At 42.0% G+C, this 27010-nt stretch overlaps 1 protein-coding gene across 1 annotated transcript in view; it reads right to left on the bottom strand.

The window, feature by feature from the left end:
• FREM3 (FRAS1 related extracellular matrix 3) overlaps positions 1-27010 on the bottom strand; it is a 101033-nt gene that overhangs the window by 18148 nt on the left and 55875 nt on the right. Inside the window, exons 6-12 of the mRNA XM_054028899.1 lie at positions 26500-26751; positions 14633-14782; positions 10748-10957; positions 8957-9154; positions 7735-7899; positions 934-1116; positions 427-557 (exon numbers count right to left, since the gene is read on the bottom strand). Of these exons, the coding sequence (XP_053884874.1) occupies positions 427-557; positions 934-1116; positions 7735-7899; positions 8957-9154; positions 10748-10957; positions 14633-14782; positions 26500-26751 (1289 nt within the window). The remainder of the gene's footprint in view (positions 1-426; positions 558-933; positions 1117-7734; positions 7900-8956; positions 9155-10747; positions 10958-14632; positions 14783-26499; positions 26752-27010) is intronic.

Here is a 27010-nt window from a genome sequence, read left to right as displayed (position 1 = left end):
GGGAGGCACTGCTTGGATACGTAGAGAGCTGTATAGGGCATATACGTTGGGGGTTCAGGTGTGTAGGGCACTATACTCACATAAGCCATGCCTCACCTTCTATACTGCTCTTTATACCCATGTTAGCTGGGCATGCAGTGTCTGTACTCTACACACTGCCCTAAGTGTAGATGTAGCCTGAGAGGAAAGAATGCAGGAAGGGGGAGGCCTTTGAAAATCGGGAGGGATATATTTCACAAAATATCTCTACAATTACTACATATCATCACGGGGAAATTTATTTTGAAAAACTTGCAATCTAACTCAAAAAAGCACCTGTTATTAATGAATAAAGGGATATTTAAAACATTGACTGGGTTTAAAAAACAAGCATACAAACCAAACCAAACAGACATAGCGAAATTAAAAACAAGCAAACATCGTTACCAGTGTTTCAGCAACCATATTTTCATCTGGTTTCAAGTGGACTGTAAATGCTTCTCTCATTTCTCTCACTCCATCGTATAAGACCTCGACTTCAACAATATGTTCAGCTTCTCCTTCTTTGAATTCAACGTCTGGTTTAGAGACAAACAAATTAACCTCTTTTCCTAATCAATAGCAGAATCACCGTTTTCTCTATCGTGGATGTTCAAATGACACATTATGTTGGAATGGAACACTTCAGCTTTTCCGTTGGTTCCAAACATTCAGAGTAGGCTATAAAATATATGAGCTCATTAAACAGTTGAAGTGGTCCTGTTGAATGACTGAGCCTAAGTACACTTGAGTCTACTTTTATCTGATACGAGACACATGAATTGCTAGAGTCATTTTTTAAAAAGAATTAGGGAATTATATGTAAAGCCAATAATGTTGCTGCTTGCTATACTTCATTCATTTGCACGATAACTTCCTGAAGTGGCAATTCAATAATTCCATGACAATCCTTACCATCAGACATTGGATTATAGTCTTCCCCAGAGGTGGCAGAGCCATCTTTTGTGTGGATTCGCACAACAGATACTTTTGAGCTGTCACCCAGACGTAAAATGGGGATTTTTACAACTGCAATCTCTCCAGGCTCCCGAGGCTCCTGAATGCTGTGTTTGATTTTGGAGAACTTAATCACTGGTTCTGTAAGGGAATTGGAAAAAAAGTCACTCTTTCCCATTTGGATCAAGTGCAAAAGTCATTAATGGACTGCCAATAGACAGCTTACACGAGAAAAATGGGCCAAATTAACCCGGAAAGTCAAACAAACGGGCTGGCTGTTTTGAATCTTTTCTTAAAAAGAGAATGACTAGTACTGTGGTTGAGACAAAGTGGGTGAGGTAATAGCTTTTATTGGACCAACTTCTGTTGATGAAAGAGACTTAGGTTATGTCTACACTACTGCGGTAAGTCGACCTATGCTACGTAGCTGGAGTCAACGTACCTTAAGTCGAATTACCATAGGGTCTACTCCACGGGGGGGTCAATGGGAGAAACTCTCCCGTCGACTTAACTTACTCTTCTCGTCGGGGGTAGAAGACGGGGTCAACCGGAGAGCAATCTGCTGTCAATTTGGCAGGTCTTCACTAGACCTGCTAAATCGACTGCCGGTGGATCGAGCTCAGAGCATTGATCCCTGCAGTAGTGTAGACCTGCCCAGAGACAACCTTTTGAGCTTACACAGAGCTCTTCTTCAGCTCTGTGACAGGTACTCAGAGGTCACAGCTAAATGGTAGGTGGAAGGATTGTAAGCATGAGCATTAACACACATTATAAGAAGAACAGGAGTACTTGTGGCACCTTAGAGACTAACAAATTTATTAGAGCATAAGCTTTCGTGGACTACAGCCCACTTCTTCGGATGCATATAGAATGGAACATATATTGAGGAGATATATATACACACATACAGAGAGCATAAACAGGTGGGAGTTGTCTTACCAACTCTGAGAGGCCAATTAATTAAGAGAAAAAAAACTTTTGAAGTGATAATCAAGCTAGCCCAGTACAGACAGTTTGATAATAAGTGTGAGAATACTTACAAGGGGAGATAGAGTCAATGTTTGTAATGGCTCAGCCATTCCCAGTCCTTATTCAAACCGGAGTTGATTGTGTCTAGTTTGCATATCAATTCTAGCTCAGCAGTCTCTCTTTGGAGTCTGTTTTTGAAGTTTTTCTGTTGTAATATAGCCACCCGCAGGTCTGTCACTGAATGACCAGACAGGTTAAAGTGTTCTCCCACTGGTTTTTGAGTATTTTGATTCCTGATGTCAGATTTGTGTCCATTAATTCTTTTGCGTAGAGACTGTCCGGTTTGGCCAATGTACATGGCAGAGGGGCATTGCTGGCACATGATGGCATATATCACATTGGTAGATGTGCAGGTGAACGAGCCCCTGATGGTATGGCTGATGTGATTAGGTCCTATGATGATGTCACTTGAATAGATATGTGGACAGAGTTGGCATCGGGGTTTGTTACAAGGATAGGTTCCTGGGTTAGTGGTTTTGTTCAGTGATGTGTGGTTGCTGGTGAGTATTTGCTTTAGGTTGGGGGGTTGTCTGTAAGCGAGGACCGGTCTGTCTCCCAAGATCTGTGAGAGTAAAGGATCATCTTTCAGGATAGGTTGTAGATCTCTGATGATGCGCTGGAGAGGTTTTAGTTGGGGGCTGAAGGTGACAGCTAGTGGTGTTCTGTTATTTTCTTTGTTGGGCCTGTCTTGTAGGAGGTGACTTCTGGGTACTCATCTGGCTCTGTCAATCTGTTTTTTCACTTCAGCAGGTGGGTATTGTAGTTTTAAGAATGCTTGATAGAGATCTTGTAGGTGCTTGTCTCTATCCGAGGGATTGGAGCAAATGCGGTTATATCTTAGAGCTTGGCTGTAGACAATGGATCGTGTGGTGTGTCCTGGATGGAAGCTGGAGGCATGTAGGTAAGTGTAGCGGTCAGTAGGTTTCCGGTATAGGGTGGTATTGATGTGACCATCGCTTATTAGCACAGTAGTGTCCAGGAAATGGACCGCTTGTGTGGATTGATCTAGGCTGAGGTTGATGGTGGGATGGAAATTATTGAAATCATGGTGAAATTCCTCAAGGGCTTCTTTTCCATGGGTCCAGATGATGAAGATGTCATCAATGTAGCGCAAGTAGAGTAGGGGCGTTAGGGGACGAGAGCTAAGGAAGCGTTGTTCTAAGTCAGCCATAAAAATGTTGGCATATTGTGGGGCCATGCGGGTACCCATAGCAGTGCCGCTGACTTGAAGGTATATATTGTCCCCAAATGTGAAATAGTTGTGGGTGAGGACAAAATCACAAAGTTCAGCCACCAGGTTAGCTGTGACATTATCAGGGATACTGTTCCTGATAGCTTGTAGTCCATCTTTGTGTGGAATTTTGGTGTAGAGGGCTTCTACGTCCATAGTGGCCAGGATGGTGTTTTCTGGAAGATCACCGATGGATTGTAGTTTCCTCAGGAAGTCAGTGGTGTCTCGAAGATAGCTGGGAGTGCTGGTAGCGTAGGGTCTGAGGACAGAGTCTACATAACCAGACAAGCCTGATGTTAGGGTGCCAATGCCTGAGATGATGGGGCGTCCAGGATATCCAGGTTTATGGATCTTGGACAGAATTAATGGACACAAATCTGACATCAGGAATCAAAATACTCAAAAACCAGTGGGAGAACACTTTAACCTGTCTGGTCATTCAGTGACAGACCTGCGGGTGGCTATATTACAACAGAAAAACTTCAAAAACAGACTCCAAAGAGAGACTGCTGAGCTAGAATTGATATGCAAACTAGACACAATCAACTCCGGTTTGAATAAGGACTGGGAATGGCTGAGCCATTACAAACATTGACTCTATCTCCCCTTGTAAGTATTCTCACACTTATTATCAAACTGTCTGTACTGGGCTAGCTTGATTATCACTTCAAAAGTTTTTTTTCTCTTAATTAATTGGCCTCTCAGAGTTGGTAAGACAACTCCCACCTGTTTATGCTCTCTGTATGTGTGTATATATATCTCCTCAATATATGTTCCATTCTATATGCATCCGAAGAAGTGGGCTGTAGTCCACGAAAGCTTATGCTCTAATAAATTTGTTAGTCTCTAAGGTGCCACAAGTACTCCTGTTCTTCTTTTTGCGGATACAGACTAACACGGCTGTTACTCTGAAACCATACATTATAAGGTACCATTCAAAATGAAGAGGGCCATTAACACCTGTAGCCATAGGAACAAGGGAGGGTGGTTAGTGGGTTATAAATGGTTGCAGAGAGACATAAAACCAGTATCCTTATTAACTCCATTATTTTTGGTGTCTAGCAGAGTTAGGAATTTAAGCTCCCAGGTTTGTCTTTTGTTGTGCACATTTCCTTTGAGGGCAAGGACATAGTATTGTGGTTTTCATTCAAGAAACACAAAGAAAAATAAATGGTTATTTGTAAAAAAAACAGTTTATCCAACTTGAATATATGCAGTAGGCTGTGATAAGGCCACTGTACTTTCTTATCCAAGAGTGTACATATATAGGACTGTGTAAAAGTGTCAGGGCCGGCTCTAACTTTTTTGCCGCCCCAGGCAAAAAAGAAGAGTGCCGCCCTGCCATATCTCCCTCCCCCCCCCCCCGCGAGCGCTGCACCGTGCCAGCCCCCGCCCCCCCAAGACCCCGCCCTCCCGAGCGCCACGCCGCCCGAAGCCCTGCCCCCCCTCCGAGCACCACGCCACCCGAAGCCCTGCCCCCCCTCCAAGCACCACGCTGCCCGAAGCCCTGCCCTGCCTCCAAGCGCCACCAGAAGCCCTGGTCGGCTGGTGCCTGGAGCTGGCCCTGAAAAGCGTGCAACTCTGAGACCGAAAGGGTTAAGCAACTTGCAGGTTAAATGACCTAAATTCAACCTTTAAAGACATATTAGAAAAGTATGTAAATTGTAATTGGGGCCATTCCTTATAAATAGTCAACAAAGCTATGTTAGACAGACCAGCGTGTTGAAATGTAGACTTGTATTGTTAGAGAACTGGAAGAAGATAGTGATTGTATTGGTCTGTGTTTTTTACTTTGTTAGACGTTCACAATATAACCAGACAGCTCCTGTCTGCCACTATATTCTATCGATTCAGAGATGAAACGAGGTTATCCTCCTCCCCCCAAAAGCAACTACAGGTCATACAGGATCTTCTCAAACCCAGTGTCAGACCCTGCTGCTGTCTCAGCTTCCCTATTCTCATATAAACTGGCATGCCAACTCACCAGTCAGTGCATCAACAAAGCTCCCACCAGTGTCAGTATTTCATTTTTTCCCCAAGGGGTACATTTATTGTTCGAATGCAAAATTCAACATCATGGGGGGGATGGAGACATTGGAGTCACTGCTTCATCTGGTTTGTTCTGGTGGAACCTCTGGATCTGGTGCATACTCCTCCTCAGTTGGATCAGGGGACAGGTCCAGTTGCCTTCTCCAAGAGAAAGGAAGGGGTGACTCCCCTAGCAGACTGGACCAACTCTGAGGGACAGTACTGGTCCCCCAGGCCCCAGTATGGCCAATAGGATGGATCAAAGTGGGGTTGTGGAGGTCTCCATGGCACAGTGTAGCAATAGTTTTGAGGCAGATGATGAGGTGGAGATTGGTCCCAAGCTAGAGCAGGCCTTCTGCCCAGGAAGGTGTGTCTTTGGAGGAGGTAGTAATGATTCATAGGACAGCTCAGAATCTTCTGATGAGGAGAAAGCCAATTCCAGATCCAACAGCGGTACAAATGGTGCCACCAGAGGGAAACTGTAGCCAAAAGATGGAGTGGTAGACCTACCCCTCCCAAAGGTCAACTCTCCTGGTGGAGTCAGAACTTCTCTCAAAAGGGAGGGATCCAATGGAATAGCAGACACCGGGTCTGGGACAGTGAAGATCTCCTCAGGAAGAATATGGGTCTTGGCTCTTAGGTCTGTCCAAGTTGCTGTAGAGATAAAATGTGCCACAGCCATAGAAGACAAAGATGGTACCATGGGTAACCAATGCTCTTGGTGATCAGTCTTCATTGGGGCTGGCAGATCCCAGAGGCATCAGTGCTGCCGAGTTGTGATCCAGTGTTGATGGAGCCCTAGACTTGTGGGCTTTCTTGTCATGCCTCTGAGACTTAGTCCATCCTAAGCTCTCTTGGGCTGAGCTTAGAGACTTGCTCATCTTAGGAAGGGCTGTATCTGACTTATTTGAAGTGGATTTCAAGGAGGATTTGCTCTCATGTTTATGAGAATGCTCCCTGCTTTCCCGACAAGACCCTGTGGTCCCTCGCTTCTGAGTTGGACCTTGTGGTAGGAGATGCACTCCTTGCTGAGTCAGGCTGACGCACAGTGGGGGTCCCTCGGCCTGGGTCCAACTGCGGCCTCATGGCCCTGTCCATTAGGTGCTTCCTACAGCTCCGAGTGCTTCCCAGGTACGACTGAGGAATGAACAGCAGGTACTGCAGCTTGTCATAACGTGGGCTTCCCTGAAGCAGCACAGGCAGTGTTGGTTGTCATCACTGATTGAGAAGGATCGCAGGCAGGAAGCACAAATTTTGAAGGTCGGAGAACTGAGCATAGTCCAGTACCCAAACAGGGTACAAGTTGGGGGGTGCTCCCCAGGTCAGGGAGGCTAACACTAAAATCTATCAGATAAAACTTTAAAACTCTCCAACTTCTAAAAACTATTTTCAGATATTTAAATATATGTTCACAGATAAAAAAAATAAAGCTGAAGCTTTGGACTCTGGAGGTTCCAACCCAGACCATGCGGTGGTGAAAAGAAACGAGAAAGGTGGTCAATTCACACTGCCCTTGATCTCCTTAGTTGGATGTACAAAGTGATCCAGGGCACATGTGTGGACCAACAGACACTGCTTTCAAAATTCTCTGGCTCTGGGAGCATGGAGCACATGCATATCTACAGTAGAATACACATAGGCCTGGTCCACACTAACCCCCCACTTCGAACTAAGGTACGCAAATTCAGCTACGTTAATAACGTAGCTGAATTCGAAGTACCTTAGTTCAAACTTACCGCGGGTCCAGACGCGGCAGGCAGGCTCCCTCATCGATGCCGCGTATTCCTCTCGCCGAGCTGGAGTACCGGCGTTGACGGCGAGCACTTCCGGGATCGATTTATCGCGTCTAGAAAAGACACGATAAATCGATCCCAGAAGATCGATTGCTTACCGCCGGACCCGGAGGTAAGTGTAGACCTACCCATAGGGAGGGACCAGCACTCAAAGAAGAATTGCTATTCACCATGTATCATTACACAAGAACAGAGGGAAATTCAGTGAAATTGAAAGGTGTTAAATTCAAAACCAATAAGCAGGAAATACTTCATACAATTTGCCTGTGGAACTCATTGCTACAACGTCGATATCAGAAATGTAGCAGGAAACAAAAATGGGTTAGTTGTTTATAAGGGTAGCGAGAGTATTCAGAGTTATAACAGTAAATACATAACAAACAACAAGATGCTTTGAAGGGATTAAACTTCTTGCTTCATGTGTAAGCCTAAACTATTGGGATTAGCAGGAAACTTCCCCTAGGGGTGGGTTATTCAATAAATGTCAACTAGAGGGTTTCTTGTCCCTTCCTTTGAAGCATCTGGTACAGGCCTCCGTTGGCGATGGGATACTGGACGAGATGGACCAATAGTCTGATCCAGAATAGCAAGTCCTATATTCCAGCTTGCAGCTACTGCTGTGGTACTTCTTTGAATTTGTATATTTAACAATAAACACAAAGATGCTTAAAAACTCACTGTCTTCTTCATCCTTAATCTTGATCAGGGTCTCTTTTTGCTCCCCAATGGAGGCACCAAGCGTTGAGGTACTTTTTGGTGTTCCAAGCACTAGTCTGAATTCTTCCTCTTCTTCATAAATTACATCATCCTCCAGTATTACCACACAGGGCTTCTCAATCTCTCCTGCAGAGAGGGGATAAAACAGGCATTATGATCATCCTCACATGTGCTTACAACCTAAGTGCAGCACAAAAGACCCAGTATAAAAACCAAATGCACCTAACTAATTTAAAAAAAAACAAAAACAACTAATCTCAAGAGAGTGGAAGCAAACAATGTAGTTCTAGGATAGGGTAACTCAGACCTTTCTGCTAGTTCTATTTGATATCACTCAGCATATTTTCAGTATGGTTTTCATACCTTCCAGTATCACAACTGGCACTAATGGGTGAACTCAGAGGCACTCAGTTGAGAGACCAAGGGTTGAGTGATCACATAGACTGAGCCTCCTTCTTACCCTTGGAAGGATGGTTAGGATTGAGGTATATTTGTGGGGTGGCATAAAAAACGCTCTTTGGTCAATAGAAAATTCTGTCTCCAGGGCTGTTAATTCCCATTAAACACCTGTCATCAGTGTTAAAATGTACTTTGAGAGACAAAAAGATGTCAGACGTAGTCTTTCCACTGAGAACTAGGACAGAAAGCCATAGTCACTAGCAGTGAAGGAGATCATTGACCAGGGTAAAACTCATTTTATTGGAAAATTAAGTGTCTTAAAAAAAAAAAAAAAAAAAAGGATGAATCCGGGATCCTCATGGACCGGTCCTGTGGTGTTTGGGTGCAGCCCTGAAGAAAGCTGCTTGCCAATAATCACTGCTGTGCTCCCATTGAAAGCATCAGATCTCTCTTACTCTCATGTTTTCGGGATACGTACTCTGTTTCAGAAGGATAGCAGGGGCAACTCACTTAGGTAGTTCGATTTCTCTTCCTTCCCCATTTTTGGATATAAAATATTTGAAAATACTGAAGACTGAAACTGTGGGTACAGAGCTCTTTGCTGAAAGCCTGTGCTGCTGCAGCATGTGACTTAATAGCCAGTTGGCATTATTTATATTGAGATTCTGCCCAAAATGTTCTAGGCGCTCAGCTTTTATTCATCAGCAGATGAGTCTTTTCCTCAAAAGCACTGAGAGTAACTATTCCTTCTGAGGATCTCCAGTTCTCACGGGAGAGATTTTACCTGGGAGAAACACCACTACAGAGTCATCTGTGTTTGGTCGCTCCTCATAGTCCATCATGACTTGAGCAGAACCTTGGCGAGTGTAGCAACGGACGGTAGATTTATGGTTAATATCACCACTACGACAAATGACAGCCACTAACTGTCCATCTTTTTCATTCACTGTGTACCATGGTTTCTTGAACTGGACTTTGGGTACTGAAAACAGAAGATTTTACACATTTAATTGTCAAGTCCTCATGATAAGAATGCCCATGGCATATGGACAGAGGATGCTGGTTACATTCTGGAAGAGAAATATAGGACATGGACCCATTTCTCCTCATGGCTGTCTACAGCAATCAAAAGGGGTTCAGCTCAACAAGTGCTTTTAAAATAATACAGATTTTAACTCCAGAAGAATTAAAACACTTTCAATCTATATCGACTGAGCCACTGACTCAGTTTATCCTTATCCTGCTCATCTTATCCTGCTGTCTACACAGCATACTAGTCTGCACCAAAGCTGTGTAAACATTAGTCCACATTAGCATGCAGTGCACTAACTGGCCCATATGGACCTTGCTGGAGTGCACTAGAAGTTCCCTGGTGCACATTAATATAGTCTATTTCAAACACTACTATATTGATGCTCATTTGACTAGGGAATTTCTAGTACACACTAGCAAGCTCCACATGGGTCAGTCAGTGCATGACACACTAGAATGTACAGTCCTCTGGCATGAAGTAACACATCTTCTAGACAAGCCCTTAGACTCTACTGACCTCACTGCCTTTCTTCCAAAAAAACAACCACCCCAAACCGACCCAGCAGCTGAGAATTTGGTGTATTTTGATCTAATCTCTTTCTGAATGATGGGATTATTTTTGGTAAGTATAAGGAGTCTTTTCCAGTCCGAGATTTAGCATGGAATTGATGTAAAAGAGATTGAGCGGCACAATCCTGCTCCTTCTGAAGTCAGTGTCAAAGCTTCAAAAAGGTACAGGGTTGGGCCTGGTGGTTGCAAATTTCACACAGCATGCGATTGGAACTAAACTTTGAAGAGTATGTTTAGAGACCAAACTGGCCTAGAACTATGCAACTTCATTTATTTATTACAATGGTGTTAATCTGCAGAAACTTGAGACCCCAGGGGATTATACCTGGCTACTTATCAAATAGCCAAGTGCTCTGAAAGGCATTGTGCTGATTATTAACTAATGTATAAATTTTCCGTTTGTTATCTCATTGTAAGCAATGTAAGTCAGTGAGGTAGTCTTACTCCTCAACAAAAGAGGCACTACATGTCGTTTGATAGAGCTGCCTTTGAGCATCAAGATTTGTACAATCACGTGCGAAACCTCCTTTGAATTTTGCGGTCCAAACTCTTATACTAACACTGTAGCTGGATAACTCACCACTTTTACAGTTTCGTACTGAAGGCCTCAGTACCATTGACATGAACATTCATTTAATGAGAAAATTCACCCTAGTGCAGCAGGCCCTGGTGAATGATCTTACATGTAACTCTAGAAGGGCAACGTGAGCCATTTATACTTGTCCAAAAACACCATCTTCAAACACATAGTGACCCAATGAACAGGCTGGAGTATGGACGACAGACTTACTCCAGCTTGTGCATAGCGTCCATTTTCCATCATGTCAGCTAAGGCAGAATTTCACTATAATGAACTGCAGTACATAATTATACATGTAACAGTTAACACTATTGCCAGAAGATTTCCTGGATCTTGTGTGTGCACTTTAAGTACTAAAAATTAAAAAAAAAAACCTTCTTGCTTTACACTTACAGTCAGTAATGCTGTCATTGATGAAGATGGTAGTTTTGCTAGGCACCCCAAGCACTGCGTTCATGGGCATACGGAGAACCAGCTCAAACTTCTCTGGACCCTCCAGAACAGGCTGCCCCAGGTCATCGAGGATAGTCACTCGGAACACCTGCATCTTGACTCCAGGAGCAAAATCCAGATTCCGGCTGACGCCCACGTAATCAATTCCAGCTGTTTGGGAAGCAAAAAGTACATGGCCACTCATTGCCATTTATTAAGGTTTTATCATTTACTTGTGGAATATGTTCACAAAATCAAGACAATCTGTGCCTTATTTTTCTGAAGAGTATTTATTTTGGATTTTTGTCACCTGTAAGTTAAAAAAAACAACAACGACCATAAAAAGCAAAAACAAACATAAAGGTCCTGATCCTCATTTGCACGAAAGGCTTGTCTACCCAACAAGTTACTGTGTGGCAAGCCAGGGTGTGAATCTACAGTGCACTAGATGTGCAGTAACGTCCTGTATGGACACAGCTACAGTGCACTGAAAGTCGTGGAGGGCAGATTGTCTTACTACAGTTCTCCCAGCTGCACTCCAGGACTTGCACTGTGCTGTAGCAATGTCCACACCGAATGTTATTGCACGGCCAGTTGGTGTGCTGTAGATTCACACCCTGGCTTATCATGCAGTAACATCCTGTGTAGCAAGCCCAAAGGCCACTTTACTTCACTCTGGCAGTGCAAAAGGACTAGAAATGTGTCTCTTTACATTGCCAGAATGGTATAAAGTGGCCTTGCTGTAAATGAGAATCAGGCCCATAGTTCATACAGTTTTAAAATAACAATTTGGCCAATACATTGAGCATCATGCCCATGGACCGTATTTGCTCTTAATCGTGAAATAGAATTACTCAGTGATCAGAAGCAGTTTCTGAAGTATTACTTTACAGGTTAGCTTTTTAAAAATAAAGGAACAGACCTACAGTAATTCCACACAATCACTTGGGCTGGAAGGGGCTGGTGAAACCCATCTCCAGCACAATGCCAGGATCACTGTATCCACAAAACATCCCTACCTCAGGATCTCATCATTAAGTGTTGACTTTCTATAGATAGATAGATAGATATTTTTTTTTTCTTACAGTAACTTCAATACTGGTGATAAGTGCTGGATTGACATCCTTTAGGGATGAATATTCGCTATTCACAGAAGAGGTACAATAAAGTCTTGACTGGAAGATTTTCATAGATGGTAACTCCACTGCTTCCCTGCCAAGTACGTCCCATAGCCAAACTGATTTTATTCTGATTCCACAGCTCTTTGCTCTATTTATTTCAAACTTTTCTCCTTCACTGCACCTTAAATGCACTATTTATCCCTTTGATCAATGAGAGCAATCATTTTCCTTTCTCCCCACAACAGATTGAACATTATTATTTATACGCTGCTATCATTTCTTGCCTCGGCTATCTTTTTGGCAAACTCTGAAGATAGTGGGTTGTCAGATGTAGATCTCGGCAGAATTTGACTTACATGTTTAGCTCTCTTAACTTTTCTTTACCTTCACATGTATATGTGGACCTCCACATCGTGAGACACTCCAACAGTAGAAAATAGTGTGTCACTGCAACTCTCACAGTTCTTCAAACATGTTATAGGCACTACTTTTCATTAAGAACTTAGTCCTCACCAATTCTGAGCTTTATAAAATGTTATTTTGATTTATAAAATTATTTGAGTATAAAAATTTGTTTGAAAAGTTTCTTAACCAAATATTTCCTGCTTGGGTATCTCACATAGATCCAAGTGGAATTCCATCAAACTTTACAAATATTTGAGAAAGGCAGAAATATTTTTTTCAGAAACAGTAAATGCCTGAAAATAAGGGGTTATAACTGAAGTGCCTCCTCAAATCAGACATGTAACATCCTGAGTACAACATTATTAAATGGCTTTGTAGCCAGCACAGAACCCTACAGGAATCCAATAGCAATAAAAGCCTCCATTTTTTCCTGAACTAACAAAGAGCCTTAGGGCATGTCTTCACTACCCGCTGGATCGGTGGGTAGCAATCGATCTTCTGGGGATCGACTTATTGTGTCTAGCAAAGACGCGATAAAATCGATCCCCGATGGCTCTGCCGTCGACTCCGGAAATCCACCGCGGCAAGAGGCAGAAGCGGAGTCGATGACGGTGCAGCAGCGGTCGACTCGCTGCCGTCCTCACAGCCAGGTAAGTCGACCTAAAATACGCAACTTCAGCTACGCTATTCATGTAGCTGAAGTTGCGTATCTTAGGTCGACCTCCCACCGTAGTGTAGACCTAGCCTTAGTATTTACCACACAACATGGTGTGGTGTCTAATTACTTTCCTGACTCAGGGCTAGTCTACGCTGGCAACGCTAAAGTGCTGCCATGATAGCACTTTAACATGCCTTGTGTGGTCGCGGCGCAGCGCTGGTGCACTGTTTACACTGGTGCTTTACAGTGCTGCAACTTGCTGCGCTCAGGGGGGTGTTTTTGCAGCGCCGTTACAGTAGTTCCATCCAAACCCTCATTTCTCCTATTTCCCTGTATGGATATCATAAGTATTTAATTAAATGCCACTTGTACCTATTTATTTTTACCTATTTACCCTTTATTACTTGTTATTTTGGCACCAGCACTGACCATTTATCGCACACTTATTAAAAAAAGAAAAGACTGCTTTCAACTTGATTAATGGGAAGGTCACTGAAGCATTATTTGTCTTTTGCCAGCATATCACCAATGAGGAGGAACAAATTATCCTGTTTGCTTCCCAATACCTAGCAGTTACCACAACTGCTCTTTATGTTACTGGCTGCTTAATTAAATTCAAACAAACAGCATCCCAGCAAAACTCCATCCTACCCAAATGCTCCCAAAATCCCTCAAAGAGATTGTCTTTACAACCTGGCCAAGCGATGAGCTATTTTGCAGATGCAATCAACAGGTCTGGGCTACTTTGGATCAAAGTGAGGAAGGGAAGGTCCCAGGGCTCTCATGGAAAATGCAGTGCCAGCAGTTTCCTCCCTAATAACTGAGGGAGATCCAGCTTGTATACCCTCTGTTCTCTGCAGCTGTGGCAATATTAAATGGGAAAAGAGGTAGTCTCTAAGGTAGGCTGACCCCAACCCAGTTAGGCCTTTATAGGTTAAAAAAATAATTACACCTTGAATTCCACTCGTGAACCAACAGGCAGCCAACACAGACATGTGTGACATGTGATCCTGGTGAAATACACCAGGTAAGGAGTGACTGGTGACATGTGATCCTGGTAAATACACCAGGTAAGGAGTGGACATTGGCATTCTGCCCCATGCAGAGCTCACTGCAGTAATCTTATTACGAGGTGACAAAAACACTGATGACAGCAGTGAGGCCTGCATCCCATAGAAGAGGTTATAAACTCTTTACTAGATGCAGCAGGAATAAAGCCATCCTGGCCACTGTATCTTATGATCATCTAAAGCAACTGGAGGCCTAACAACGCCCCTAAGTTGCAAACTCAGGTGACCGATGGCAGAGGAACATACTCAAAGGGGACAGTATTATCTGTGCCATCTGTTCTAGTTGCTTCCCCCAGCCTATCCTCATCACTTCAGTCTTGTGTGGATTGAGCTATAGTCATCTTATTAACATTCATGCCCCAGACTATCAGATGTTGGTGAATGAAATCATCTGCACTGTCTGAGTCAGACATAAAACTGGGTATTATCTGCCTACTGAAAACACCAGATTCCACACTTCAATAACCCTGTCAATAGCCTCACACACACACCTTGAATCAGAGGAGTGTCAAGAATAAACCCTGATAGCACCCCAAGTGAGTGCAGATCAGAGAGAAATCTCAAATTAAATATGTTGTTCAAAGCTACTCACCCTCCGCTGATACTGGCTCCGTTTTCCTGGAACGTGCAGTGACAGAAGCCGGTTTGGAGAGATCTGTTCCAGTTCTCCAGACACGAACTTCAACGTAACCAGCACTTTCATCCACCCGATATTCAGTGTCACCAAAGTATAAAGCAGGTTCTAAACACAGGGAGAGAGAAAGAGGGGAACAGAATGGATACAGGGTAAATTTTCCAAAGAGCTTTTTCCAAAGAGCCTCATTTGTGCACATGTAAATATGGGGACATGTACTTGCACTCTGCAGGCACACACAGCTGGTCACCTGAACCTGTACGCCCACTTTCAATGCTCTTAACACCTACATAGAAACAAGTGTCAGGAACTGCACCTGCAAAGCCCATTGACACCAATAGAGTTTGCAAGTATAAATTCCAACACTTGTGAGCACACAGGTATTAAATAACTGAACATGTGCATGCAGGTTAGAGTGTGTGCAGAGGCATGTATGTGCATTTTTTGTCCTCACAAGTGGAGGGCATGCTTTGAAAATGTGCTTTTAAGAGTGAGAAAGTATTACATTTCCTGAAGGTTTCTGATTTTCCCCTCTGTGACTGGGGTAGTTCTGTTTAAGAACCTCAGTATTCATTCTAGCAGTTTAGCTTCACACCAGTCCAAAAACTGTACTGTATGTAGCCAATCTGTGAATCTGTGGGGGTGACCCTCACAGTATCTTTTCTTTTAACTAAAATAAAGTAGAAACATATCTGAAACTTACTATAAAGCAAATTTAAAAAAAAAATCCCCAAAAATCCCAAGTCAAAGGGATATGTGCATTGGGGGGGGGGGTAGAGTGTGTGTGTGGGGGAAGCAAATGGAACTTCAGATATTAAAACTTCTGTTTTTAATTATTATCAAAGCAAAATTTTGACATGGACATAGCAGTTTAAAATGTAATCTTTCTTCTCTCTCTCCTGCGATCCTCCCCCCGCTGCCAATGTGACAAACTAGCCTTAATTTTTAATGGGGAGGGGATGGAATCTTAAGACCCAGATCAGGGAAAAGGTCAAAGTTAAAATGGGTTTAAGCAGTCACCCTGTTTAGAGTAAGAGATCAAACATCACAAGACTGTTTCAAACTAGCAGTAATTTAGCAGCTTTTAGCAAATCAGGGTGGCTTGTGGAGGTAAGCAATGTCCTCTGAGTCCCAGCCAAAAAGCATGAAGCCTGCACTGGGGGTACTTTGCACTATAGGAAGGTATAACACAACGTACAGTATCTCCTAGCTTCTATTCACAGCTTCAGCTATTGCTGTCATCTAAACAATATTATTATTATTATTATTATATTATGACATGTATTATCTGAAATCAGGGTTACTACAGCTTGACAAGTTTTTCCCATGCTACATATTATTACTGGTATGTATTAATGCCTAGAATAGCTAACACCTGTAAGATCAAGGTAATACGATCTGTTTTCACACTGAAACCGGCACCTTTTTAATGGTAATCACTTTAGTGGCATGAAAATTTAGATGTCAGTTTAATACTTTGCACTTATTCAGTACCTTTCAGAAGAAAGCTGCGTAAGTGCCACTATCCCCACTGAATAGCTGGGGAAACTGAGGCACAGAGGGGCTAAAGCTCAAATTCCCATAAATGGCCAGTAGGCAGGGTGGCTTGGTTTTCGGTGCCCAGCTGGAGACAACTAGGGCCTGATTTTCAGAGATGCTGAGCCTGCACAGCGCCCAATGACTTTAGTTGTGGGTGCTTAGCATCTTTGAAAATCAAGTCCTAGTCTATTATGTTGGGCACCCAAAAATGGAGACACTTCAAACTAGTAACCACTTTTGGAAATTTGGGTATAAGTGACTTGTCCAACTCTGCACAGGGGGTCAGTGGCAGAGCCAGGAAAAGAATTTAGCTGTGCCTTTCGAGAATGGGAGCAGCATCTTTCAACTAACCCTTGCCACAGGCATTATCAGCTTCGTATACACACACACACACACACACAAATCAAATAGCCATCTGGCCTAAATCCAAACATTTGCCATCCAAGCTGTCAGACATCTTTAGGTACATGTGGGAATTGTGTCGAGTCACTGAACTGTGAATTCCTGTGTTACTTTACTAACTGAATAAAACCTAATCATCCCAAGAGACTCTCTGTTGCTGTAGAGGAGACAAGGAACCTAGCAGGCGTTATTAAGGAAGGTACAAGTGTTCCAACTGAGGCTTCATGCATATTTATTTGCAGCCTTTTGACAGATTAGATTTAAATAGACAAAAATAAGTTCTTCCTCAACAATCTGTGTAGTAGTAAGACTGACAAAATATAGACATTTTGGGATGGAGAAATCCAAGGAGTGATTTCTATATGAAATCGGGGGCTTTTGTTTACAACAGTAAAGGCAGTAATCACTTCCCTTTTTTCCTTCAGAAATGTGCAGACTTCTGTTTTGAATGCTACAGAAGTTTTGGGTGCTCTGCTGGATCACATTTCAGACACTGTGGTGACCATAATTACTACTCCATTAGAAACCCCACCTCCCCCACCAAAAAAAAAAAAATTAAAAAAACCCACTAAAGGTCTCAGGAACCTCCAGGAGATTCTGACATTGCTCTAGAAAGTAGATGAGAGTTTGAGGATAAAGTAAATGACTTCAAGGTGCCCTATTCTCCTCCCACAGAATATGAGTTACTCCTACTGAAGTCATGGGGAATTATTCATATCCTGAAGGGGAAGAATAGGATTCCAGATATCTAAATATTTGGGTGCTCCTTCCTGGCACATCTATCAGATTAACCAGTGACTAATAGTGCACTATACACCAAAAAAAGGGTTATTTAACAGTGTAGAACATAAAAAGATTAAGTCTACTGAAGTCAATGGAGAAATTCCTGATTTACCTCAGTGTAACTGGAATCAGAATCTGACCCATTGTCTCTGAATGGACAGGGAATAAACATTTTTTTCAGAAGCCCAATATAAATAGTTTATTGTAATCATTCTAATTGCTTGGGGAGTGCAATCTTATAGAAATTGTGATTTTACTGATCTTGTTCACAAAGTACACTTGTCATTGTGCAATGTATTATAGTCCCTAAAAGGACAGCTAATAAGCTGTGCAATTTCTCTTCCCTTCTCTTCCTCTCCCCCCAAAAAGAGATTGCCCCAGATATTGTACTTATTTGAAATTAGCCTGATTCATTTGCTCTATTGACATAGAAATTGGCTTTCAAATACCATATGTCCACTTTCTCACAAGTGGCTTAACAGGTTTTGAAGTATGAATGGTAAATTCCTTTAAACTTTCAAGAGATCAAGCAATTTAACTTTCTTGCAGTCCAGGATAACGGTCATGAGCTAAGCCTTCATATGTCAGGCTCAGTGGTGCAAGTAGAAATCATTTATTGCCGGTACACTGCACTCATGGGAGGGACACATTACCTCCCCACGTGACCCCCACCACCACTCTTCCCTGTCCCGCCCCCAGCCGGGGCCCCCACGCTCTCCCCGTCCCCTCCCCATGATCCACATCTGTCCCATGTTACCTGGGTGGGGAGGCTCAGTCCTCCTTCCACTGCACCGGAGACTTCTGCTGTACAGACCCCAGGCAGGAAGACTCAGGAGAGGCAGCTGGTGGAGGGCTGGGGGCTGGCTCCTCCTGTGTCTTTTTGGTATGCTGTACCACCCTACTTATATCTTACCAGTATGCGTACCGTACCACCCTACTTGCACCACTGGTCGGGCTCCTTAACTAAAAGAGTAGAGTAGCGTTTTCTTTTTTTAATGCGCATGTTGTGTCTACAAATACATGTACTGCAAACTCATTACAACTTAAGGGATCAACACTGCTTCCATTGAAAATGAGCCTATAGTTTGGAAATGGGACTTAATGAAAATTTGACGACTTGTTTATTGCATTGTTCTTCCTCTCCTGATGCTTTCTACTGTTTGTCATCTCCATTGTAAAACCTTGTCTTAAATTGGATTATAAGCTTTTTGGGACTGGTTCATACTGTCTCATATATGTGAAGTGCCTACCGCAATTAGAAAATGATCTAGATTGAGACTTGTGAGCTTAAGTCTAATAACAATGAAAAACAAAAATATGTATTAAAACACTGTTCTTAATTTCTAATATTTGTGCTTACTGTAAGTTTCTAAAGGACAAGTAACTATGTACTTCTCATAATTCAAATGAATTTGTTTTTCATGCAATCACAATATGTCTCAAGAGAATAGTTCCTTGTGTTTATGTACATACTGTGTGTCCTTAGCACAGACTTGGAATTTATAGCATTATCAGTATTATATCAGTCTGCGAATGTCTTTTAATCTAGATACATGTATTCTCCTAGAAGTAGCAGACATACATAGTCAGTAGACTATGAAACAGACATGACCTTAAGGAACACGACACTTGTCATGCCTCAATTATTACAGGGCTTTAATCGTTTGTCTCTGAAATATAATCCACTCTCACTATGTGGACCTAAACATACTGCCAGTACCCTCTATACAGCTGATCTTAAAAATAACTGGAGAGGAACAGAAGCCTATCTAACATATCCTTTCATCTGTCTTAATAACAGATAACCAAAACACAGGGAGCTAGATTCCCAACTGAGTTAAAGCCACATGCTTTTTGTAAAAGTATAACTGTGAAGCCAAAGAGATTCCCCTAGTTTTAATGACCATGATTTAAAAAAAAAAAAAATTCTTTGCATTCAGAGGACATATGCTAGTATGTCCCCTAAAAATGCCTGGGTAGAATTTTCTATAGCAGTAACTCAATTTACAAAGAAACATATTATTTGGATTTTAAACAGCAGATATTAAGTCAAAGGGGGTGAAGGGATCCCAGCCAAAGTAGTTTATCTTGAAATGCAGCAGATTAATAAAGAAAGCAACTAACAAAGGAGGTCATTCAAGTTTTTTATCCTCTTCTTTCCTATCCTTTTCCTTTCCTGCCAATAAAGAAACTATCAGTTTAATTACTAACCACTTAATTACATGAAGTAGAATGGCTTCTAAGCTAACTAATAATCTTTACTGATGGCCATGAATTGCCATAAACAAACCATTCATTCAAAATCCATATCCTAGTTTTCAAAAAGGCCTATAAAGTGTTTGCTCAGGGCAGACAACCTGGCATTCCCTTAACTATTGAAAAAACAAAGTTATGGTCCTGCAACCTGCTCTATCTGTGATGCTACTCAGGCACTGCCAAAGAGCTGATGAAGATTTCTGCTTGCTTATAAAATTATAAATTGTTTGCACCTCTTTCTTCAGAGCTCATTATTGAACAACTGGTTCCTTTGTTTGGTTACACACAGTTAGACAGCATGTTCCCACATAATATGAAAAAGATACAGAACCTAGAGTTTACTAGGATATGATCAAGGGCCTGTTACAAAACCCTCATTGTCTATTTGTATGTAGAGAACCTAGATCAAAGGACTTGCATTTTGTCTTGACTACCTGTTTCTGCTACTTCTTTAATATTTGAACAAACAGTTTCCTTTACTTAAATGCTACCTGTGATTCTCATAGACTCATAGACTTTAAGGTCAGAAGGGACCATTATGATCATCTGGTCTGACCCCCTGCATGCTGCAGGCCACAAAACCGTCCCTACCCTTCCCTTGACTCTGCTGATGAAGTCCCCAAATCCTGTGTTTTAGTGACTTCAATTGGCAGAGAACCCTCCTGCTAGTGATCCCTGCCCCATGCTGCGGAGGAAGGCGAAAAACCTCCAGGGCCTCTGCCAATCTACCCTGGAGGAAAATTCCTTCCTGACCCCAAATATGGCGATCAGCTGAACCCTGAGCATGTAGGCAACAGTCTCCAGCCTGACCCTTGTTAGCCATTACACTATTTACCTGCCATTGCTCGGTATTCCTTGGCTAATATGTTTTACCATTAAACCATTCCCTCCATAAACTTATCTAACTTAATCTTAAAACCAGACAGGTCCCTCGCCCCCACCGTTTCCCTCGGAAGGCCGTTCCAATATTTCACCCCTCTGACGGTCAGAAACCTTCGTCTAATTTCAAGCCTAAACTTCCCCAAGGCCAGTTTATATCCATTCGTTCTCGTGTCCACATTAGTACTAAGCTGGAATAATTCCTCTCCCTCCCTTGTATTTATCCCTCTGATATATTTAAAGAGAGCAATCATATCCCCCCTCAGCCTTCGCTTTGTCAGACTAAACAACCCGAGCTCCTCTAGTCTCCTTTCATATGACAGGTTTTCCATTCCTCTGATCATCCTAGTGGCCCTTCTCTGCACCCGTTCCAATTTGAGTTCATCTTTTTTAAACATGGGAGACCAGAACTGCACACAGTACTCCAAATGAGGTCTCACCAGCGCCTTATACAACGGAAGCAGCACCTCCTTATCCCTACTAGATATACCTAGCCTAATGCATCCCAAGACCGCGTTGGCTTTTTTCACTGCCACGTCACATTGTCGACTCATAGTCATCCTGCGGTCTACAAGGACCCCTAGGTCCTTCTCCTCTTCTGTTACTTCTAACCAATGCGTCCCCAGCTTGTAACTAAAATTGTTGTTAGTCATCCCTAAATGCATCACCTTACACTTTTCACTATTAAATTTCATCCTATTTCTGATACTCCAATTCACAAGGTCATTCAAGTCTCCCTGCAGAATTTCCCTATCCTCCTCCGAATTGGCAACGCCTCCCACCTTCGTATCATCCGCAAACTTTATCAGTCCACTCCTGCAATCGGTTCCGAGGTCAGTTATAAATAGATTAAATAAAATGGGTCCCAAGACCGAACCTTGAGGAACTCCACTCGTAACCTCCCTCCAACCTGACAGTTCACCCTTCAATACGACCCACTGCATTCTCCCCATTAACCAATTCTTTATCCACCTCTGGATTTTCATATCGATCCCCATCTTTTCCAGTTTAACCAATAATTCCTCATGGGGTACAGTATCAAATGCTTTACTGAAATCCAGGTATATTAGGTCCACCGCATTTCCCTTATCTAATAAGTCCGTTACTTTCTCGAAGAAGGAGATCAGATTCGTTTGGCACGATCTGCCCTTCGTAAAACCACGTTGTAATTTATCGCAATTGCCATTAACCTCAAGGTCCTCAACTACTTTCTCTTTCAGAATTTTCTCCAGCACCTTGCACACTACAGATGTTAAACTAACAGGCCTGTAGTTACCCAGATCACTTTTTTTCCCTTTCTTGAAAATAGGAACCACATTAGCTATTCTCCAGTCTAACGGAACCACCCCCGAGTTTACAGATTCATTAAATATTATCGCTAATGGGCCTGCTATTTCCCGCGCCAATTCCTTCAATATTCTCGGATGAAGATCGTCCGGTCCTCCCGACTTAGCCCCATTAAGGTGATGTTACTGGTATGTGGAGTACTAATAAGCTTTAGATATGCTTATGCTTTAAACCTTTTCATCTGTTGAGCTAAATCAAACTGATGCCTATGGAGGCTTCACATGAGTCCCGAGACCTAATTATGAGTTTTCTCTGGGTATTTATAACACATATAAGATGTCAATACAGGTACAGAGTAGCATAATGAAGGCCCCGATCCTGCAACAACACTGGCAGGCAGAGCCCTGCATCTGTGTAGAGCCCCATTGACTTCACTTGCACATGCTGTTGCAGGATCGGAGCCTAGGAGAAGTAACAGAAAATTCTAGTAGAAATATTATTTCAACAAACAATTACAGGGCTCTCTCGTTATAAAGCTCTTCATTTTAAGGAACCACTTGATATATGCCTCTCAACTCTATTCAAATCCATTTCAAGCTCTTTCTAACATTCACTCCATTATAACATGCAAAATATATATGTATCCCAAGCAAAGATGGGTCAAAACTAGAACCTCAGATTTGAAACCCTTCAGAGTTTGAAGGAGTGCATGACTGGATATGAATCAGCTCCCATGATGTTGGTCCCATGTCAGAACTAAAACCTGAAGGAGCCAATGTTTGGAAGCAGGCAAAAATTCCACAAGATTTTGGCTCAAAATGGTGAAAAATCTCATGGAATCTGGTGATCTCAAGATTTTTGAGATTGGGCAGAAATCTCACTGGAGCTACTTGTAAGATACTAGTGCTATCTTGTACCCACCCTAAACCTAACATGGATCTGTGTCTGAACACCATCTCTTCACCTTTTCTCTAGCCCCAGTACTAGACTTACAGAAAGGGAATACTGCCTCAAATTATTGCACTTGTGTTTGTATGGCTGACATTTACCTCAGCTACACCATCTTTACTGTTAGAACAGATTTTCTGTAAGACATTGTTTAATTTGTTAAAGGTGCCATATAAATATTTAAATAGCACTAAATGCGGTAATAAAACTTTCTACAAACACCTGTAATGTTTACTGCTAACATTTGAATTCACTTTCTTTCTGTTGCAAGGAGAAAGCTTAGGTTGATTACCCTGTGTGGCTCTGTGACTCTCACTGACATGTTGGAACTCTAGAAATTCTTATGTCGATCAGCCCCTTAGTTCAAGGCTCTAGTGATCAAATATATCTCTTAGTGCTGACACGCTTGATAATGGATTATCCGATAACCCAAACCTGTTCCATTAAGCATTTTGAGAAGTGTAAAGCAACAAACACAGGAAATAAAACCCAACACTTTGTTTCTTTACTTTCAGGAATCCTCTGGAAAGAAATCTTTTAAACCAAATCTTAAAAAAAAAAAAAAAAAAAAAATCTTTGGGTTTGATCACGCACAGTGCAGTTACCGAGTGTTGTGCATACACATGCAAGGTAAAAAATGATTACTGGTACAGGTCGTGCACATGGAGCCTGATCCAGCATTAGTGAGAGAAGTGCAGTGTGGCTGCCAAGTTGCTCATGACTATTAAAGCATAAGAGAAGCCTTGCTAAGCTTCTTATTAGAATGATAAAGATCATGCTTCTACTTACCTAGCCCTCCAAAGGTCAAATCCTACGCTCACTGAAACCAATGGAAAAACTCCCAGTGACTTCAATGGTACCAGTTCAGCCCCATAGAGGCTAATATTATGTACTCATCTGAGTGCTCAAGTCTGTCTCCTCAGACACATCTGTTCTCTACTCACTTATCCCATTTGTACCCTGTGCATTTGCAGCGAAGGGCATTCAGAGCCGAGACTGTACCATTCAGCGTGGAGGACTATGGCTAGCACTTCCCCTTATTCTTATCTGCCCCAAGTGCAATCTCCACTCATAATTGTGCTGGAGTGCAACAACCTTCTGCACCATGCAACCACTTAACTGCATCTTTTCTTGTAAAATCAAATGCTTTTTATACACAGAGATGCCTCTGTTTGAACCAACTATGGACTTTTTTGGCTTAGCTCACACTCTGCAACACTGACCATTTCTTGATTTATACCTCTGAAAAGCACAAGGTGAAAGGCACTGGAGAAGCAGGCACCATGACTGCAACTTTGCCACTAGCTCCAGAGTCCTCTTTCATTTGTTTTTGTCAGACCAGCTCCTCTGCTCCTTCCATTAGGCTTTGGTGCAGCTCAGAGGACTAAAAGAACTGTGGCACAGTGCACCTAGTCACGAGTAATTTGGTCAAAGAACTCTGTGCTGAGTTACCAAAGAAATTAAACACATTATTTGGGAGGCTTGAGCATACTCTTTGTATCTGTTGTTTTTAGCTTTTAAAAGCTATCATTCTTATTCCAGTAGGAAAGAAGCATTTTTTCTGGTTTGAGAGTGCCTGCAAATCCCGTTAAGCGTAACAATTTGAAATGTCAATTTGGCCCAAGTGTTCTGTCCAAAGCTCAAATCCAACACCAGCTACCAAAATTTGGGAGACAGAAAGTTGTTCAGCTTCTCATCTCTAGATCCAAAACCACCTATGTAGTTTTGGTTTCCAGATCAGATCCCACAACAGCAGGGGCCTGTTTTCTGGATCCAGTTCAGATTTGGCTCAGGATAACTGAAATCTCATGAAATCATCCAGTCTCAGAAGACTTCAGTCATTTTGGATCAAACTCCTCCAAGGACAATTCACAAGACTTCTGAACCTAAGCCCAAACCCTAGTTCAGGCTGAGACACAAATGTCAAATCATAGCTGAAATTAAATCCAGGTTTTGTCTAAACACCACCTCCTCAGACTACTATTAGCTCTTAAAAACTCCTCTCTTGAAATCTGAAGGGGACATGTTTCACTTTGAAGTCAATGGGACTGCTCGGATGCTTACAGTTAAGCATATACTTAAGCTGGACTGAGGCCTTAGAAAGTTCTATGACTAAAAGAGACAAGCAGAATAGCCTGACGCAAATCAAGGACCGATAAGAGGCAAGCTGCACAACAGTGGCAATTCTCAGTTGCACCCTTTGATGGCATTAAGCTTGAGACAAGCACATAGCATGGGAAGCAGTTTTTAGCTACAGCTACTAAGTGGATTTTTTTTCCATGAAGGTAAAAAACCAAAATAGGATAAAGGAGCAGCGATGTCACTGTCAGCAGAAATTACAATGGCTTTTAGACAAGCCTCATCTAGTTAAAGACCATTACATTTTCATTAACTTAAATACCTTGGCCAAATTCATCCCTGATGTAACTCCACTAGCTTCAGGAGAATTGCACCAGGGATGAATATGACCCATTCTCCTCTTTTCTTAATTTGAGAAAACAACATATGATCTGTCCACATATCAATTTGCTAGTGTCTGTCTTGAATAGCTGAATTTCTGCAGGACAGGAAAAGTTAGATAAAAACAATGCTTAATAGTAATACTTGTTTCTGGATCCTGGTTTTATTAACATCTCTGCTTCACTTAACATAGTGAAGTACATTTTTATTGTGGTGCATAGAAAGTTAAGCCCAAAATTCCCATGACTATTGAAAGGAGTGGTATGCTTTGAGCCTCACTGAAAACACAAATCACTGCTTCAAGAGTTCAAAGATGCCCTACTCCTACACCTGATCACTATGGAGTATAGTAAGGTGATGTGGTTAGTTAGTGCACTAGCCTGTTGCCTCTAAAGATCAAGGTTCAAATCCTGTTTCTATCACAAGTGAAAAATTGTTTTATAGTCAGAGCCTAAACCCTAAAGACTCTCCTTACAAAATCTCTGCCTAAAACAACACAATTAGATTCTGATCAAAAAAGGACTGGATTAGCATGGACAGTGAAGATTAGTATTGAAATACATCCGATAAACTATGCAGCTAAAATACATTGCTCGTCCTTTGCTGTCTCTGTATCATATAACCAGATCCTGAACCAAATTCTTTTTCTTTCTTTCTTACCATCTCATAACAACACACAATATCCATATCTTCCCAATAAAGTGATTAAACTAAACATATCAGGGTACAGTGTGTCATAAAATAAATGAGCCATTCCCAGCTGCCTACTATCTATTTCTAATCTTCAACCTCACCTAACAATATATAGTAAAAATTCTATCCAGGGAATGGTACTTCACAGAGAAAAAAGTCTAATGCTAGATATGGATTGCATTCTGAAAACTAGACTAATCCTGCACCTGTGCAAAATATTCAAAATAAGCATAGACTTGTACCTCAGTGATACAATAGCCAGTCTAATCTAATAGATCAATCCTTGGTTAATAAAATTGCAACACTGCTCCTAGATAAGGAATAAAATTCAGTGTAATCCTGGAATCTTTACTTCAGTAAGAAAATAGCTAGTGTAAACCCAGATCTAGGATTCAGATAACCATTTGATCCTAAACCTACACTTCAATAGAACAAGCAGTTACTCCTAGGCCTATGCCCTTGTATCATAAAATAGCTTAACCTTAGCTTTGTGTGATGGAAAAATACGGTGAAAAAAGGCACCTAGCACGATGAGATCTACAAATGAAAACAGAATAAAATTGCTTCTGCCTACTCACCATCCTCTGTGCTAGCCAGGATTACCACTTTGGTGCTAGGAAATTTAGTGCCGATTTGCCCACCAATCGGCACGCTCAGTGTGACATTGAAGGTCTCATCTTCCTCATACAAGGAATCATCAATAATGATGATGCGACAAGTTTTCTCTCTCTGGTCCTTATCAAAGTGGATGATGCTGGTATGATCTTCAGGACGGGAGATGTAGTCAGAATAGGATAACACAGTGGAGGGATTTGTGCCTCTGGCAGAGCCTATATTGGGGGTGCGAGGGAGAGGGAAGAGAGAGAGAAAATGAATGAAAGGGAATCAGAATATTGAGGAAAAACCAGTACTTCCACACTGAAACACAACAAAAAATGGTTTAAATGTATTTTATGCTGGTGCTGAAGTATAAATATATTAAAAGTAATTACTTAAACACAGGTAAAAATTTGTTGAGTTCTCACAATTAACTGCATAAAGTGTTAATATATTTCATGTCTTGAATAATAATGGGTAGCCACTTGCATT

This window comes from Malaclemys terrapin, chromosome 5 (assembly GCF_027887155.1).
Source record: "Malaclemys terrapin pileata isolate rMalTer1 chromosome 5, rMalTer1.hap1, whole genome shotgun sequence".
In the NCBI taxonomy this organism is placed as follows: Eukaryota; Metazoa; Chordata; order Testudines; family Emydidae; genus Malaclemys; species Malaclemys terrapin.
The sequence above is the reverse complement of the archived record's forward strand: the minus strand, read 5'-3'. Positions and strand labels throughout refer to the sequence as shown.